Raw genomic sequence first — 18561 nt, 5'->3', positions numbered from 1 at the left:
CTATGGTAGCCTCCTTGCAAGAGAGGGAGGGAAGGAGGGAGCGATGGCCTCCCTGCTGTCCTCCAAACTAGCCTACTGCCTTGAGTTATGGTGGAGGACACTACATGATTTGTGGTGTTGACACAACATTCAACTGCCAGTTCAGTTCCATTCCGTACATGAAAGGGAAGGCACCATTCTATCCTGGGTGTCAGATAGCAAGAATATCTTAGATTGGCTGTAAACTAGAGATGTGGGGGAAATGCAGAAAAGCAGGATAGCATTCTCAACAGTGAAGAATTTATTGATCCACAAAGAATAGCCCAAATGCATGATGCAAGGAAATGTATTTGCTGTGGTCATTAATAAATATGGAGCCATAATGACTGCAAAAAGTGCCTGCTGAACAAATCATGAAAAGCCTTTATGGAGTACAGGCATCAACCTTTCACTAACTTTATTTGTGCTTGAAACAGTTTCTAATCAGCAAGGATTAAGTGGAATCACAGAAAAGCTATGGCAAAAGTGGTTGTTTTATTGTATTTTTACCCTGGTAGCATTTCCACACCTTCAAAATATAGCTTCATCCAACAACATTTACAATAATCCAGGACCTCATATTTACAATATGTACATACTATTCAAAGGTCAAAATGTCCAGATCATGTGCTCACGTAAGCATTCTTTTTATGAAGGTTAGACCTTTTTTCTTTGAAGAAAAAAAGAAAGAGAGAAAGAAAGAAAGAGAGAAAGAAAGAGAGAAAGAGAGAGAGAGAGAGAAAGAAAGAAAGAAAGAAAGAAAGAAAGAAAGAAAGAAAGAAAGAAAGAAAGAAAGAAAGAAAGAAAGAAAGAAAGAAAGAAAGAATTCTAATTTCCTTTCCATCAGGTAAATGTTCTTTTCAGAATTTCACCCAGAGGGGCATCATGATGTGACTGTCCTGGGCAGCAGTTTTCCATCTAAATAGCACATAAGGGGAGGAAATAATGCTTTGGAAAATGGATTGAGTTTTCCATTGCGGGAAGTCATGAGCTCCTAGGAAATACAAAACCAAGAACAGTAGCAGCTTAAACTATTTGCGGAGAAACAGTGGCAGATGTACCACTTGGTCCACTGTTTTCAGATAGTACTTTCAATAAAAGATGGTCGCACCATCACCCCTGATTCTGTGGTGTTTTCTTCAGATGTACTGAGATCCTCTTGCTGAGGATAGATATCTTGAACCAACATGGTGTTTGTATTCTTCCACTCTCTGTACTTCCTTGCTGTTAGCTCAGGATCCGCCAGCAGCTGGTTGATCATGGCTAGGTCACGTTCTTTGCACTAGCAGGAAAACAGAAAAAGACATTGACAGAACGGGAGATTTGGACAGGTCACCACTAGAGGTCTCTCGTATCTACAGTTCTGCCCATTTCTCCTGCTCCTTCTGGCTTTCTTCCAATTTATTATTAGCTACTTTTTAGCCGACCATCCTTCTGCTCCTCTGGCAATGGAGACTTTCCCAGCCAGAGGGAGAGTCACTTGCTTCACTACCAGTGCAACTGAGAGAATTTGGAAGCTGCAAGCTCAAAGAGTATTTTTGCCAAGTTCTGTATTAAATACAACCACAGTTTCAGCAAGAGAAACATTTTTGAGTGATTATTAAATATTCAATTAAGCAGAAACAGAGGTGTTTCACCCCATCAGGTGTGAAACCCTTACTCTAAACGCTTACCTTTAGTGTACTATTCAGAGCTCGGATTTTGTGAAGTTTCTCATTAACTGAGGGATTTTTGCTCCTTTTGATAAAAGATTTTCTCAGCTCCTTTTTAGTAGAAGGCCGTCGGTCCCCCATAGGAGAGAGACTTGCTTGTTCTAAGGATTTGTAAAGTTTCTCCATTTCATCTTCTGTGCATTTTGCACATTCTGTAGGAAAGACAAAGACAGGGTGTCTAATAGCTGATGAACTTCTAGTGTGACTGTATTTTGTGAATAAAGCATATCGATAACAGATACTGCTTCAGTCTGAGATTACACCACCATGAGGGAAAAAAAAATACCAGTGGATAAATCTGCTGCTCACAACACATACGATTTTTACATTCCTATAAATATACAACTTGGTTACTGAGAACTGGGTCACATGAAAGAAAAGCTTTACACAGTAAGGATATAAATCCTTGCTCGTTTTATTCGTGTAACTGAGAATGAAAACTTTCTCTTTGCTGAAGGGGAGATTTTTGCCTCTTAAAAAACAAACAAAAAAGGGATAAAATTCAGTTGCTCCCAGCCAGGAAATCACCTTTGGGATGCGCAGTCAGTGGGGGTGGGGAGGCAAAATCACTAGCTTCATAATCCCCATGGGGACTAGTTAACTGCTAACTAATAATGATGGAACTTTAAGCAACAGAATTTCAGCCTTTGTGTGGTTTTGTGAGGTTTTCTTTTCTCATTTTGGTGCTTGCTTATGAAAAACTTATGGACTTTGGGTTTTTTGGGGGGGGGAATATTTGGCACAAAACACCTTGTATTTTACACAAAAAGCCTTGCTTTTAATGCAAAATGCAAATTTAGTGAACAAAAAGCAGAAGTGTCCTGGAAGAGGACATTTTTAGAAAAAATAATCATTTTATTCTGTGCTGGTCTTAGGAAGTGGATTTGTCCATGAAAGTTCACATTAAAACATAGCAGTCAGTCTTTAAGGTACAACAGTTTTTGGTCTTCTGTTGATTTTCCCTGATATGCTTGGTAATGCTGTTGCTTCCCCGCCCGCCCACCCACCCCTGAAGTTTTGGTCTTCCTGTGTTGTGCAGCAGTGAAATATCTGCAGCGGCTGACCATTTGTTGACAGGTGTACTGACATGTCAGAACATTTCTCAACAAGGAAAATAATAGATGCAAGTATTCATTGTAAGTTAACACATGCATATGTACATATTCCGTTGGGGTGGTTCTTTTGTATTTCATTGACTTCCACCTCCATCTGTCAGTGGGAGTCCCCCCAAACCAAATTATGGGAATGCAAGCTCCAAAGCAACAGGAGGTAGCATCGCCCCTTTACCTCTATTTAGTTACCTGCCGTTCATCCGGTATATGGAGATAAAAGCACCCCACTGAGCTTGGGGAGTAGCAAGATTCCCTGAGACTTGCAAGGGTTCTTTGGAGGCAGCCTCTGTCAGAACTCACTTGCTCAGGCACCCTTAAAAGTCAAGGAATCTCACAATTCCCAGAGCTTTTCTCTCCACATATGGGAGAAACAGCTGGAAATACAAATATTTTTGTGGCTCAGGGGTTCCTGCCAACTTATGAGACTGGAAATCCATTTAATACTTTCATCCCTATAAACTATTCCACCACATGGAGTGGCATTTTAATATTGGATGCCTCCATGGCAGCATTGGTTGGTTGGTGGTGACTCCTCTAAGAAACCCTTACCACTGAAATGGCTGCCATTGTACCCTTGTAAAGAACACATTTATAATAAAGTTCTCTGTAGCATTCTTCTAGGTACTTGTGTAACTAAACAGCTGATTAAAGGGAGAGGAGCTTGTTCTTCAGGCACCAGCTGAAGAAAACAAAGACATATGGGTTTAGAATGATATGACAGGTGCTAGTCCATAAAAATAGCCATCCTTGGGTATTTTTACAGAATGGTATCTGTTCTTATTGCATCGTAGTTCTTTTTATTTTCTTTATTTGTTAATGCCTGTGCAATACTAATTTGTATCTGAATGCATCTATTTATTCATTTCAAGTTTATAAACATCCCACCAATTGTACTTGGATGTGAGCTAAATATAGCTTATTGGTGTAACACAAATTTGTAAACAACTATAGGAAAGAAGATTCTTGGGACCAATGGGTTCCTTTAGCATTCCCCGTGCAAACCAATGCCTCAATAAATATGTTTCAGTTAGGTTATAGTAATAATACTTTCTCCTTTTTATAGAAAGGGCATAGAGTTAGTTAACAGAGACAACAGGAGCAGAGGAAGATGTCTTACGTCAAGTAAAACTATTAGTCCATCTAAGCCAGTGTCCTTGACACTGGATCATTGCTGGGTAATAGGTGAAGTAGACCTATATAGCATGATGATGCCAACTCATGACAAATATGTCTATTCTAAGGACAGCAAAATGGGCTGTGAACTATAGGACTCAGTATCAGAACAAGACCTATTTTCATCTTACAATGAGAGCTTTTATCACCTTTAAGCATCTCACCAAGAACATCAATTAAAGATCAGAGGAAGGAAGTGGAACTTAAACAATACCACTGGTCTTCACAGTGCCCTGAAAGTGTTAACTTTCACAAAGATCTTCACATATATATTTCACAAAGATCCTTCAGACCTACTACACTGAACAAGACAGAATTTATTAGCAAATGTGACAGGCAATACAAAACAGGTTCCCTTCCACTAAGAGCATTTCATCATTGATTACACTGTAGATTTGTCTTAAAATAGAAATGACTGCTTTGGAAATCCACCACCACCAGCAGCAGCACCCTGTCCACTGGCACAGAGAAACAACTGTAGGTAAATCCAGTTACCAAACATGAGGATTTCCCAGGGACAGTTCACATGGGTATCATATTTCACACAATTAAAATGTATGACCTAGAAACGCTGCTGCCCTATCATGTTTGGGTTTAGTGATGTTAGAAAAATTGGGAGTGAGAATCACCATGATAGTTTCCCACTGTACTTAGATATCTCTCCCCATTTGCAAAGGATAAGAAAACATATCTCCTGAAAGAAGGATGTGTATATAAATATGCCTACAGTTACTGACTGCAATAGATGCATAAATACCACAGGAAGAAGGATGTCATCACTGTTGGAAGAAGGAACAACGTCTAATAGTTTAGATAAGGGCTCCACTCAGTTTTTTGCAGTGTTTCGTTTTTTACAACTTCTCTTTTTTGCCACCTGCTATAAACAGGCATGTTTACTCTGTGCCAAGAAGAAATAAAAGGGGTAGGAATTGGTCACCCTTTGTGTCTTTCTGCCCCTTAAGTTAGAAAAGAAGCCTCTAGGCTCCAGTCACGTACTGATAACACTTATAGTCTTGACTCAAATACAGGGAGTTCCATTCATTTTCCACATCTGCTTTTTTTAAAAAAAATCAAGCCAAACAGCAATCAAGGCCGATTGTAACTGAGGACAGGCAGGCAGCCAGGCAGACAATATTTAGCCCTTCTCCCTGTAGTCACCTCCCAGGGAAAATCACTCTGCTGATTCCTTCACAGCAGGGAGGCCCATGGTGTTACTTCAGATAATTTTTTTGGACCACAAATGAGAAATCTGAAACAAACGACCAGATGGAGGATTTCTGTTTCATGAAAAACAAAAGGACCAGTGCATAAGAAACACGAAAGTGAAAGAGACAATTGCCTAAAGAATCCATAAATGAAACAAATAGAAACATTTTCCATCTTGTGCATCCCTACTTTTTAAAAAAAGCATTTAAAGAAATCAGCTCAGGGAACAATATTTAAGGTGAACAATGACAATTCCAAATGGATCCATCATTTACAGGGAGAATCCACATGGAGATTGCGACTTATCTCTTCCTGCCAAAAGATAGGTCAGTGCCCTACTTCTCAGGCTTGTTTGATGGGGACGTGAGGGAAGGCCTTCTCTGTGGCCTCTCCCTTGGGAATTAAGGTTAGCCCCTCCTTTTAATCCTTCCGTCAATTGCTGAAGACACACCTGTTCAGGCAGGCTTTTAATAACCATGACTGGATGCTGCCTTTTTGCTGTTCTACATTTACTTCTTAAAGTTTTTAATGTTTTCAATTACTTAATAGATTTTTATTTTATTTATATATTAGATTTATATACTGCCCGTCTAGAACGGGTCTACTCTGGGTGGTTTACATATAATATAAAAAATAAACTAAGATAAAATCCAGATTAAGTCAAGATGGGAAAGGAAAAAGAAAAATGACAAAAAAGAAGAGGAAGAAGGAGAGAAAAGAAAAAGAAGAAAAGGGGAGATAGTCTAGGTAATGGCTGTAGGGAAGGCCTGCCTATATAGTCATGTCTTCAAGTTATTTTTGGCTTTTCAGAGTCACTGCAGCAAATCAACTCATATCCTTCAACTTAACTGTCACAAAATTTAAGAAGAGGAAGCAAGTCAAGTTGATCTATCACCAGACTGTAAGATGCTATGGCTAAAGTTTCCATGCAGAGTCCACGTTAAGGATTTGTTTAGAGATATTCTAGCTTCTACGTGGATGAAGCCCTACATAGAAATGTCACCTGGCCTGGCACAGAATACTGGAAAGCACCAGATTATAGCAACTACATCCACAAGTTTTGCATTTAGGAATTTGCTAGCTTTTCATGCAGATATCAACAGGATTCACCTGTACAGAGGAAATACCATTGGAGGTGACACCGCTGCATTGATTAATGTTGCACAATGCGGGATGTATTAAATAATAGAGTTAAACATATCTTGAACAATAACTCTACCCCTTAACACTTTTAGACTGCAACTGGCAAACTCATTTGACAAGTAAATTTGGGGTCATCAGGACGCTTCCTCAATTTAGCCTCTAAATAATGTTCTAATTGGCTGGTTAGATCACTCACATCAGCAGTGCAGCTGACCTCACTGATGGACAAAACTCTCTCTTAACATCTCTCCTAAAGAACACATTTCTGTCGGTCTCTGACTCCCATAAATGTATCAGGCTTCAGCCTCAATCACTGTCTTTCTGATAGGAAAGGATTACGATCATTTACTTTGAAATCCAGGATACTAACCTAGTCTAAACCAGTCTTTTAAAGCTGATCTTTAAAATTATTTCTCATTTATTTTTAAAGGATGTTGGCTTTTGAAATTGGTTCCCTTCAAAAATGTTTGACTCATCACCTTGGGAGCCTTCAAGAATAGAAAAGAGAGAAAGAAATAATTTTAATAAAATGATAAAAAGCAAAATAAATAATAAGCAAAATAATTAAAAACATTATTTTATTATTTTTTTATTATTTTATTAAAATAAGCATTTATTGATGTTTTGGAAAATTTGGAATTTGATTTTCAGTTGTTGTTTTTCATTGTCCTCCCCCTCCATCTGCAACAAAATGTGCAGGCATTTGGCAGCATCGTTTTGGAATTTCTCGCCAACACTCTCCCCATGTTCAAGAGTGTATAGCTGCTAAGCTGCTTCTTGCACTCTTAGGATATTTCACAAGGTATTAAGTTTGATGGATATTCAATGTGGTATAGTAGACAAAGTGATGGACTAGAACTCAGGAGGCTTTGTTTTGAAACCCAGGCTCTGCCATGGAAACTCACTCTGTGGGTCTGAGTGTAACTAGTAAAGCCACTCCTTAAATATCTCACTTAACTTGAAAGCCTATTAGAGTTGCTATAAGTCAGCTCCAACTTGACGGCACATAACAAGTCAGCATAGAGAAGGATATGGACCTTCCTTTTTCCAAAGCTGGCTTAGAACAGGGGTCCTTGGAGTTTGTCCAACTGCTTAGACATTCTCTAAGCAGTTAAAGAAACTAGAGTATGCCAGCAGGAGAGCCTAGAAAAAGTTACTTTTTGGACCATGGCCATTTTGGCTGGGGGACCCCATAAGTGACAGCCCCCCCCCAAAAAAAGAACTTCTCCCAAGTTCTCATAAGGAGGTTCAACCTGACTGGTGGCAATCTACCATGATTCTTTGGGGAAAATTCTTGAAAACAGGGGAGCACTCCAGGAAGGAAAGTCCTGTCCTAAATCTGTAAAAGTGCATTTTACTGGATAGTATCTTCCAAGTGTATCTGCACCTGAAAATTGTGTATTTTACATGTTTTATATCAAAATTAATGAATTGTTTTCTGATTGTTCTTCACATATACACATAGGTTACAGGTGCTGGACAGTTTTTCATATCATCACATTTGCTCATACGGGTGAGGAAACAGAAAGGAAACATGAGAGAACATTCACCTTATGTTGGTGGAACAATGTACAGCCAGCAAATCTCCTGCATGACTCACCTTTTGGTGGAATCTTTGAAGCCATTTTCCCAGGGACAGACAGGTTGTCCTTACTGTTAGCTAATGAAGCTGTATTTTCATTCCAAGAGATCCGAAAGCTACCCTCAGGTTTGGCTGCACCATCCTCCTTTGTCCCATTACCGTCTATCCCCTGGTGATCCACATCTTCAGAGTCACCAGAGGCAGCTGAAGGTGCAATGGCCAGTTCTTCCCCAGTGGAAGAGGCATTAACAAAGTCAAGCCATGATTGTCTTTCTGGATGCAATACTTTGGACAATGAGGAAGAAGAAGAAGATCCCTGGGTTTTCATCATTGTGCTTTCTGGTGAGGACAAAGAACATGATACTTCACTTGATACATGCGACGTCAAGGAAGGCTCTTGCTGATCCTGTTTTCCAGAACAAATAAGGCAGGAGGGAAAAGATCAAGTCATATGCTACTGACAGAATGCACCAGAGAAGGGCAAAGGTCAGGACATTCACAGTTACAGTGGTGCCTCGCTTAATGAACGCTCCGTTTAACGAAGAATCCACATAGCGATTTGTTTTTTGTGATCGCATTGGGATATTTTTAATGGCAAAAAATCGCTTTGCAATGATCGGTAAGCGTTTCGCTTACCGATTTTTGCATAGCGATGTTTTAAAAAACAGCTCATCGGTGGTTCCAAAATGGCTGCCGGGGGAAAAAATGGCCACCCGCAGTGTTTTTACGCCCTTTTCTCGGATATTGGGCAGCGAAAATGGCAGCCTCATGGAGGATTTCCGCATAACAGTGAGTTTTTTGCCCATAGGAACGCATTAAACGTGTTTTAATGCATTCCTATCGGCTTTTTTGCCCCGCATAGCAACGAATCCACATAGCGACGATTTTCTTGGAACAGATTATCATCGCTATGCAGGGCACCACTGTATTCTGCTTATCTTGGATGCTGCATAGAATTCAAGGCCACTATACAATATATCAATTGGTGGTTAGCCACTTTTGTGAAGGCATTCTCCAAGGGATCAATTTTGTCAAAAGATGTGAAGACTTTTAGACTACAATATTCCAGAATATCCAAAAAAAAAAAAAAAGCTGAAAATGATCCATAAACCTACAAAGATCACTGCAGTTAAACTCTGAGTCTGGGTTCCTTTCCAGGTACAGTACATGCTGAAGAATATATCATATACCTATTGCTCACACACCAAATACTGTACATGGAAACAGGACTGTGACAAAGTAGAATTCTTAAAACACTTAACCAATAGGGGGAGCTTAAGAGACAGAAGTTCTAGCAATGGCATGCTTTGGCCAGATGTCTCCCTATCACTTCAAAGCAATGACCAAAAATCCTTCTAGCTCAGGATCAGACTTAAGGCTATTTCATGTAGGCTCAAGTTTGACCACGTCTGGAAACTAGAAGCTATAGCTGACACCTCAATAGAGATGCTTTGTTATTAAAAGTTATGTTGGAGAACAAACAATCAATTCACTGAAAGATCCTTCTAATAATATGGCTCAGGCCTGGATGCTTCATGAAATAGATGATCTTTTCTAGTACCATGCAATCCGTCCTCTCCCCACTGTCCTAGTATTAATCCTCAGCCCTTGTATATACAGTATAAAGACTATTTTGAACCCTTACACCATGCTGGGCTTTTCAATGAACTGAGCACTCCTATGTTCACATAATGCTTCTTGGAGGTCATGTATGTTCATTATTCCCCCTCTTTGAAGGATCTTGTGCCCCCCAAAATCTGCTCTGAGGGTTCATGGGAATCTTCATAATTATTTTGCACTGGTATACGACATGCAAGGGAAACCAGCAAAAAGCCATCCACCCTACAACCAGGTTTCCTTTCAGCAGGATATCCTGTGGATGGCATTCTCTTCATTTTAATGTTATATAAACACACATACAGCCATTAAAATAAGATTATACCAATACAGCAAAGAGTATAATTATTCTCCATCACAGGATTTAATGAGGATGGAGGGAGCAGTGATTACCTTATCTTGCTGAAACAGAAGGGGAAATTTAGGAGAGGATATTGGTAGCTGCATGACCCATTGTCCAAAAAAATATGAAATCAAATTTAGCATTAGCAAAGCCTGATAGAACTGCCAATCTTACAAGCCACTGAATCCCCTCTTATATCTCAGTGGTGAGTCATTTAAAGGCAGAATGCAGCATCTGAGAGAAAACTGGGATAATTCTAGATTCCTGCAGAGGGATCACTATTCTGATGCACTGAATTTCTGAAACAACAGAAAATATTTTGATTCAAAGTTTACAATGAACCGAGCAAAAGACAGTCTTCATTGCTAACATGCTGAGGGTGCCAAGACAGTCAAAGACATATACTGGGACCATGAAAAGCCAATCTGGCTTTGGTAAACCTGCCACCTTTCATACAAAAGTACCCTATGGGTGGAACGGTGAGGATTCTAAGCAGAATCCATCTGTAAAATGCTATGAGAGGCTTATTCTGCAAACCAGGCGTGGAAAACCTTTGGCCCTCTAAATATTGAATCCCAGAAGACCCTTCCAGAGTGGCTGATAGTGAAGAATTATGGGAAATGGAATCCAAAATACTTGAAATAGCAGAAGTTCTCTGCCCTTGCTCTTAACTCTGAGTAAATAAGCCTGCCTGGAAAAGTCTTTGCAAGCTCTTTGCACTGATTAGCACTGTTTGCTTATAGTATCTCAAATTACAGCCATGTTAAAATAAATAGAGATCCAATAAGATGGAAGAGGTAGAAGACCAGAGAGCACCAGATTCAAATCTCCACTCAGCATTACACTGAGGATTTTGGAAGAATTTTTCCCTTTTTCCTATCTCACAGTGTTGTGAGGTGAAAATTGCAAGGAAAGAGAACCACATGTCATTGTGAAACTCCGAGAAGGAAGGCAGGACTTAAATGTAGTAAGGAAATAGTGAAGATGTATTTTACATGTATTTTACACGTATTTATATGTATATAAATATATATGGCTGGTCTTATGTCCCTCTGCTTTAAAAAAAAGTTACAGCTCAGTACTTCAGATGGCTTCCAAGAAAGGGATCTTATTAAGCGGATAGAGGGACATTTATACAAGCCATTTAGCACGTGGAAGCAAGCTAATTCCTACAATACATACCAAGTGGCCTGGCAGCAGCTGGTCTGAATAAGGAGGGGGTGGTGTTTCCACATTTATTTCTAGATCTTCATGTTCGCTCTCACTATAACACTCTGAAACAAGAATGCATGTTGGACACTCCACTCAAAGTGTTGTGAAAAAAGCACACTTTTCCCAAGTAAGTTGAACAGAAAGGAAAATTTATAGGCTTTGGTCTAGTCATGCATATAGTGTGATGTAACGCTAAGAATCTTCTGACTTTTCTTTTTCTCTTCTCCCTTCTCACAGCATTACCAACATTTTAAAACTAGTTTTTGAACTCTTCCCTAACTTACTGCTTAAAAATACATTGAGCCAACATACCTAAAACAAGATCATCCATATGTAGGGGCAGATGCTTAACAGATATCTAGAACGCCTACAGTTAAATTGTCACATTTTTGTGTCTGATTCCATGAAAAATAAGGAGAGTTTTAAGATTTAGCAAATGGTGTCACCATTTTCTGCTCATACCCATGCTATAGCCTGCGGGCCTAATCTGGTTCACAGAGTTCTCCATCTGGTTTTTGGAGGTGCTTTGGAAAACATCTTTGGTCCCCCAAGCCCTGCCCCCTCTTGACTAACAGAGCTTGGGGGGACCATTGATCAGAGATCACAATGAAGGAAATGGTCGTGCCCCTGATATCATCCAGTCTGTGGAAAGTTGCAGGAGAGAATCTGCCTGGTTGTTTTCTCCCACCCCTTCACCACAGAAGTCAGCAATCAAAAATTAACAAATGCTTATAAAAATATTTGCTCATGACTAGCAATATAAATAGTCAGCAAGAAGATCATTGATGTATGGACTAATGTATTCATTCCACCAGCCAAAGGACCTATCTTATATATTCCAATTCAGTAAAAAATAAATACATTAAAACATATTTTTATTTATGTGCTCATGTAATTATGTATTATGTATAATCTAAATAAAGATTGCTTTTTCTTAACCATTTATGCCACATCAGTACTCAGAAAACCAGACCTATAATGTTAACCGCATCCACTTCCATTTTCTATTCTATGTATGTTTGGCTTCCTCTTTCCACTGACTTTCTCCAGACTAGCTTCATTCCTCCTTACTTCCTCCTTTACTATGTCATGCTGGATTTAGCCATTTCCTTCCATCTTGCTTTGTTAGCAGACAACTGGTGTGGTGGCAGACACATGCCACCAAAATACAGGACCATTAAAACTTATGGGGACAGAAGATACCAAAGCCATGGAAGCAGCACATGTACTGAAGAGAGAGAGTTAACATCATTCTTACCAAATTACAAAATTAAGCCCCATTTGACCTGTTAGGTCAACTGAAAGTAATTAACTACACAAGCATATTATACATTACATGTTCAGCATAAACAGGGCAAATCACCTTCATTTCTTCAGTTCAGTTGCATCCCATTATGAAAACCTTTCCATATATGAGTGGGAAATCTGTGGCCATCCACATCTTGTCAGACTATTACTCCCATCAACCTGATCATTGACAATGCTGCCTAGGGTTGCTGGGAGTTGGAATCCAACAATGTCTACGGCCCATGATTTCCCTTACTCTGTATTTCTAACCAACCCTATCATCAAAGCAAGCTGTTAAAACATTTATTAAACATTTTAATCACGCACATGCCATTTCCACATTTATGTGTTCTTGCTAAAAAATGCACACATTTTTGCATAATTTTAACGATTCTTTCACAAAATACTTATTTTTAATTACCCTATTTTTATTTTATTACCCTAAAATACGCATTTCTTCAAAATCCTAAAATGCTGTTTTAATGTATATTTATATATTAAATTATATATATTTAATGTATACAGTCATGCCCCGCTTAACAATTACCCCGCATTACGACGAATTCGCTTTACAGCAATGTTTTTGCGATCGCAATTGCGATCATAAAACGATGGTCTAAATGGGGGAATTTCGCTTAGCGATGATTGGTTCCCTGCTTTGGGAACCGATTTTCGCTTTACGACGATCAAAAACAGCTGATCGTCAGGTTTTCAAAATGGCCGCTGGGTGCTCAAAATGGCTCCCCGCTGTGCTTAGGGACGGATTCCTCACTATACAGGCACTGAAAATGGCTGCCATATGGAGGATCTTTGCTAGATGGTGAGTTTTTTGCCCATTGGAATGCATTGAACGGTTTTCAATGCCTTTCAATGGTTTTTTTTTTAATTTCGCTTTACGATGTTTTTGCTTAACAGCGATTTTCCTGGAACAGATTATCGATATATATAATATATATTTTACTGCAGGTTTGAATTGAAAATGCTATCATAAAATATAAAGAAATCCAAGAACTTTAGAATAATAGCATTCCTAGTCCCTATTAATTTGGGAAGCACAAATATAATTGGTTCATTTAATATGCAGACTAAATTAAATCCTTTTATTATCCATATCTGCAGTAAAGATACGTGTTTGAAAACTCATTGCAACATTGCTATACATTCATATCTATTAGCAAAATCAAATCAAATCTTTCCCAAACTAGTCAGCCTCCCATTCTAGTCAATCATGCTAATTCTTAGTATATTGGACACATTGAACATTTGCTGCATTCTATTAATAGTCTTTGGGTAACAAGCAATAGATAGATCCCACCCCAAAAGTTAATAGTTGAGCATACCTTCTTCATTCCTTTTACTGGCTTGTCCATCAACAACAGCCAGCCCTAGTTTGTTTAGCCACCTGAAATTCAAAAGAACGAATGCATATTTGTATGAAATGGAATATCCAAGCTATGTTAAAGAACATGGCTCCATAAAAATAAAATTATAATCATGTATCTACATAATCTTAGAGTGAAAATTTAGCTAATCCTGTACTAAACTGAATCAAACCTAAGAGCCAAGTATGATAACTATAATGTGTATTAGGAATAGTCACCTCAGTGAGAATGGTAGAATACATCTGCTGGTACCTTTACTCACTGTTACACATTGTGAGTTTCAGCACGAGCTATCTAGCATGGGGCCTCCTGATTTTTAACATTTAATTCAATCTGTCCTTTGCCCTTCACGCATATTAGGCATGCCACTGTCAGCTCTTGGCACAGCAAAAGCAGGCATCTTTCCAGCAGGTGAATCTTTCATAGCCAAAGATTATGGATTATGACAGTTCAGAATCAGAGATGCAGGTGACTTCTGACTTGTGGGGGTCCTGAGGCAGGATGAGAGATGCTTTCCCAGTGAGCAGGTTGTGGGGTAAAGTAAGGCTATTCCATCAAGAACTGTCCCTTCAAGGCACCAGAAAATTGGAGCTAGGGGCTCAGGACAAGTCGGCACTCTTTTGGCAGTGCCACAGTTGTGAAGAGGAAGAAAAGACTGCAGAGAAATTCAAACATCACAAACCTTATGGGCTCTGTGGGACTTCCAAAGCAGAATACTATGCCCTGGTACAGAACCGATCATATTAAAGATGCAAGAACAGAATACAGGGTAATCTTCTTAACCAGCCCCTTAACACTGTGGTAAAAGCACTACTTCTCCACCAGTGCCCAGCCACTGAGAAGCAGTAAGGCGATCCCAAGGCAAAAAGGTTCAATCTCTATTCTCTCCAACCTTGCATCGCTCTTTAGGCTGAATAGGACAAACAGAGGATGCTGCTTTGTGCTGAGTCAAAACTTGGGTCCACCTAGCTCAGTAGTGCCAACACTGACCAGCAACCACTCTCCAAGACTTCAAATAGAATTCCTGCTAGTTCCTCATGGTCTTCCATCCAAGTACTACATATTCCTGATCCTGCTTAGCTTCCTAAACTAGATAAGGCTTCAGGTGCTCAGGGTGATATGGTGGCAATCAAATAGGTGTAAACTGTTTAGTCAACAGGAGCACCTCTTTTCTGTGTATGTCTGTGCTTGGAGGAGGAATGGCAGAAAAAGATAAAAAGTCCTGGTCCAAGCCACTCTAATTTGGCCCCACCTACTCTGATATTTTGTCCTGCCTACCAATGGCATACAGCCCTGAGAGGATTATCTGGGAAGGAATATGGCCCTCTGGCTTAAGGATGCCTCCTCGCTCAGCCAAAAAAAAAAAAAAAAGGATCGGACAACACTCATCAAAACAACCAATAGATATGGCTCTACCCTGGCAATAGAAGGAAGGCTGGAGTATTTGTTTTTTACTTACATCTTCATCTCCTCTGCATTTTCAGCAGCAAAATAAAGTGTCTTGATGTGTGGGTGGATGATCTTCATGGCACTTCAAAAAAAAAAAAGAAATATATATATATGCATATATATGAACAAGATGTAGGTGAGCATGGGTGCAGGTTTTGAAAACACAGTAAGATAGTTTGCCTAAAGCTTTAAAATTTCAGAATAAAAATCCCACATAAACATTCAAGAATTAAGAACAGGATGGATAAATTATTCTCCTTTCCACATTAGTGGGAGGCAAATTCTATGTTTGCCAAAACCCTGGATGTGTTTTTCAGTGTCTAAAGGAGTATGATGTTAGTAGCTGGTGGAAATTTTGAAAAAAATGTCTTTATTTTCTCACCAAAGGAATTGGGGAGGCCAATGATTAAAGGTACCATGGTCCAGGAAAGGTTTGGAATGAACCATATTGCCTTTTCCATGCATCTCTACAGGAAAGTGGGCAATGGGCTTCATAGAGAAAGAGAATATACATTTCTGCATTAAAATAATTTGTTTGCATTAAACTAAAAAAAATCACATAAAGCTTGGAAAAGTTGTGTTTTGACTACAACTCCCAGAATCCCCCAGCCAGCATGAGGACTATGATCCAAAAATCACCTATGTGATCCAAAAAAAAAAAAGTTTTCTAGGCTCTGGACAAGAGAGATAGAAGAGAAAGGTCTTTTAACTCTGTGATATGTCAGTGCAGAGTGGCATCCTTTCCCCCTTGAAAACATAGGAGAAAATCAAGATGACTGTTACATTTCTATGGATTTATAAATGGAGTTTAAGTGGAAATAACCCCCAACCTCACTGTTTCTAATGTACTCTATCATGCAAAACTTGATAATACAGATAACAAGTCTATAGAAGCTGAAAGGCTGTTAGTATTATAGCAATGTGATTTTCTTCAAATTTTGTTACTTGGTGATTAGACTTGTAAATGAAATCCTTATTTACCTCCCAATGACCAATCACAGAATAAAGCAAGCTAATTTGCAAGCTACAGGAGGTAAGAAAAGCTTGTGCTATGATAAAGAGGCATAGCGCAATATTTTCAGGGCTTTTTGCTTCTGACAACATGCTATTGGCATCCTCTAGTTTGACCCTTCGTTTGATGTGCAGACTGTGTTTCATTAAAGTGGGCAAATACTGGCCTTGTTGTCTGCTAGAGGGTTTTGCTTTTATGTAGAGGAATTTGGATGCTGGCCTAGATAATAGACTCTTGGTGGGGTTCCAAAATTTGGAAAAGTTGCTTTTCTTGACTACAGCCCTAAAACGTGGAATATAGTACCCCAAAGAAACTTTACCAGGCTCTGCATCCAGCAATGCTCAATTCTAGTATACTTATTGTGGCTTGTACTATGCCCAAAAGTGTCTCTGTACTATATGGTTATAGCAGTTTGATTCCACTTTCCCTATCAAGGCTGCATCCTATGGATTCCTGGGACCTGTAGTTTGGTGAAGCACTTGGGATTTTCTGCTTTAGTTCAGGGGGGTGCACTACACTTCTGTAGTAGAGAATTCCAAGTACCTCATCAAACTACAAATTCCAGCATTCCATAGAATGGAGCCATGGCAATTAAAGCACAATCAAACTGTTGTAACTCCATACGGTGGATACCTCCATTGCTCCAGATAGACTGATATACTTACTGTTTTTTCTTGCATTCCGTTGCTTTCTCTATAGTGAAGTTTGGAAGGCTGAGGAATCCATCAGCTTTCTCTGCCTGGGAAAACATTAAAGCCATCACATTAGGACATGCCTCATTATTTACCAAAACGGACACTCAAAAGACAATGAAGGGCATGTAGCTTTTCATATTGGGAAAAAATGTTTAGATTGCTGGAAATCACTCAACAATCTGAGGAGTCCTTCTTTCTATCATTCTTAAGTGCATATATGCTAGGTTTGCACAAGATGTTTTGCTGCCTGAAGCAGAGTGAAGGCAAGGTGTTTGCCACTCAAAATCATCAATTTATTTTCACCCATGAAGCAGAAAATTCTGTAAGTACCTCTTTTGCTCCTGGCAGTAAAAACACAACAGTAAATGAAAGAAGTAACTGTTTGCTGCCCCTGTTCTACTACTGTTCAAGACAGTTGCCTCACTTTGCCTAATGTTAGGTCCAGGCCATCATATGTGGGGAAGCAGGTAGGCATTTGTGAGAAATTGGGCGGGGAGTTAGCTTCATTCCCAAACATCAGTATTTAGCATCCTGAATCATCTGATTGCACAAGAATTACACACTTCATTGGATTCTAAACAACTGAAAAACAGCCAGGACAAACACAAACACAAACACAAACACACACACACACACACACACACACACACACACACACACACAAAATCCCAAGAAAAACAAGAAACACAAGGTGTGTGGTGCATTTTGGGTTTTAAAGCTTCAAAACGTCTTCACACCCAAATAAAATATCTTAAAAGTATTCATTTATTTAAAGCTTCTTTATACAGTTCTTCAGTCAAAAATATTCCCAGTCTGATTTCTGATTCCCTAAAAAACAAGATTTTATCAGTCTAAAAATTAAATAAAATGACAGCAGAGCAAAAGGTAAACATGAGGAAAAGGAAATATAACACACCTCCACAGCAATAGGTGCAGAATTTACTTCTGAGTAGCACAGATGACTGTATTAGCCAAAAAGCAGGGACATTTCCATTTATGTGTGCCTCAATTCACAGCTAAAAAGGAACCATGTTTTTCGGTAGATAGAATCCTGCTTGCATTGCTCCACTCATGTAAGGCTGTCGTTCTTATTTTTAGTTTCCCATGTCTCCCACCTCAGCTGAAGTTCTGAGGCTCCCAAAGAATCTCTTGTGATCTGCAGAAGCCCTTGGAGTCCTCAGAATGGGGAGGAAACCTTTAATGCCTGACAACTGCTGCCGGTGGGACAACTTCAGCATAACTAAATATTTATAACTGAATATGCTAAAAATTTAGCATAACTAAATATTTTGGATTATGTTCCTCAGTTCTATAAATGTTGCATCCTTCTATGCATGTTTATTGCTCAGAAATACATTATTCAAAATGAAAATGCTGGTTTAAGTAGGTCTCTCTGGACTAAGTATCAAGTTGTAGTTTTGCTTCAGTGTGAGGATGAGGAATGTGTGGCCCTGCAGATGTTGCTGAACTACAATCCCCATGATCCCTCACCATTAGCTATACTGGTTGGGATTAATAAGAGATGGAGTCCAACAACATTGCAGGGGGCCACACCTTCTGCCCCAGTGTTTCTGCAACCTAGTGTTTCCACAAAATACAGCATGATGTGTTTTGCCAA

General features: G+C 39.2%; 1 protein-coding gene across 5 annotated transcripts in view; it reads right to left on the bottom strand.

The window, feature by feature from the left end:
- Positions 1 to 494: 494 nt before the first annotated feature.
- IPCEF1 (interaction protein for cytohesin exchange factors 1) overlaps positions 495 to 18561 on the bottom strand; it is a 62455-nt gene continuing 44388 nt past the window's right edge. For all 5 annotated transcript variants that reach the window (XM_072995091.2, XM_020802772.3, XM_078383229.1 and 2 more), the window contains 7 exons: positions 16914 to 16987; positions 15247 to 15318; positions 13746 to 13807; positions 11089 to 11180; positions 7965 to 8352; positions 1692 to 1882; positions 495 to 1300 (listed from right to left, as the gene is read on the bottom strand). In XM_072995091.2, the coding sequence (XP_072851192.2) occupies positions 1097 to 1300; positions 1692 to 1882; positions 7965 to 8352; positions 11089 to 11180; positions 13746 to 13807; positions 15247 to 15318; positions 16914 to 16987 (1083 nt within the window). In that variant the 3' untranslated portion in view covers positions 495 to 1096. The remainder of the gene's footprint in view (positions 1301 to 1691; positions 1883 to 7964; positions 8353 to 11088; positions 11181 to 13745; positions 13808 to 15246; positions 15319 to 16913; positions 16988 to 18561) is intronic.

Source organism: Pogona vitticeps, chromosome 1 (genome assembly GCF_051106095.1).
Source record: "Pogona vitticeps strain Pit_001003342236 chromosome 1, PviZW2.1, whole genome shotgun sequence".
NCBI classification, from domain to species: Eukaryota; Metazoa; Chordata; class Lepidosauria; order Squamata; family Agamidae; genus Pogona; species Pogona vitticeps.
This window is presented reverse-complemented; position numbering and strand designations above follow the sequence as displayed.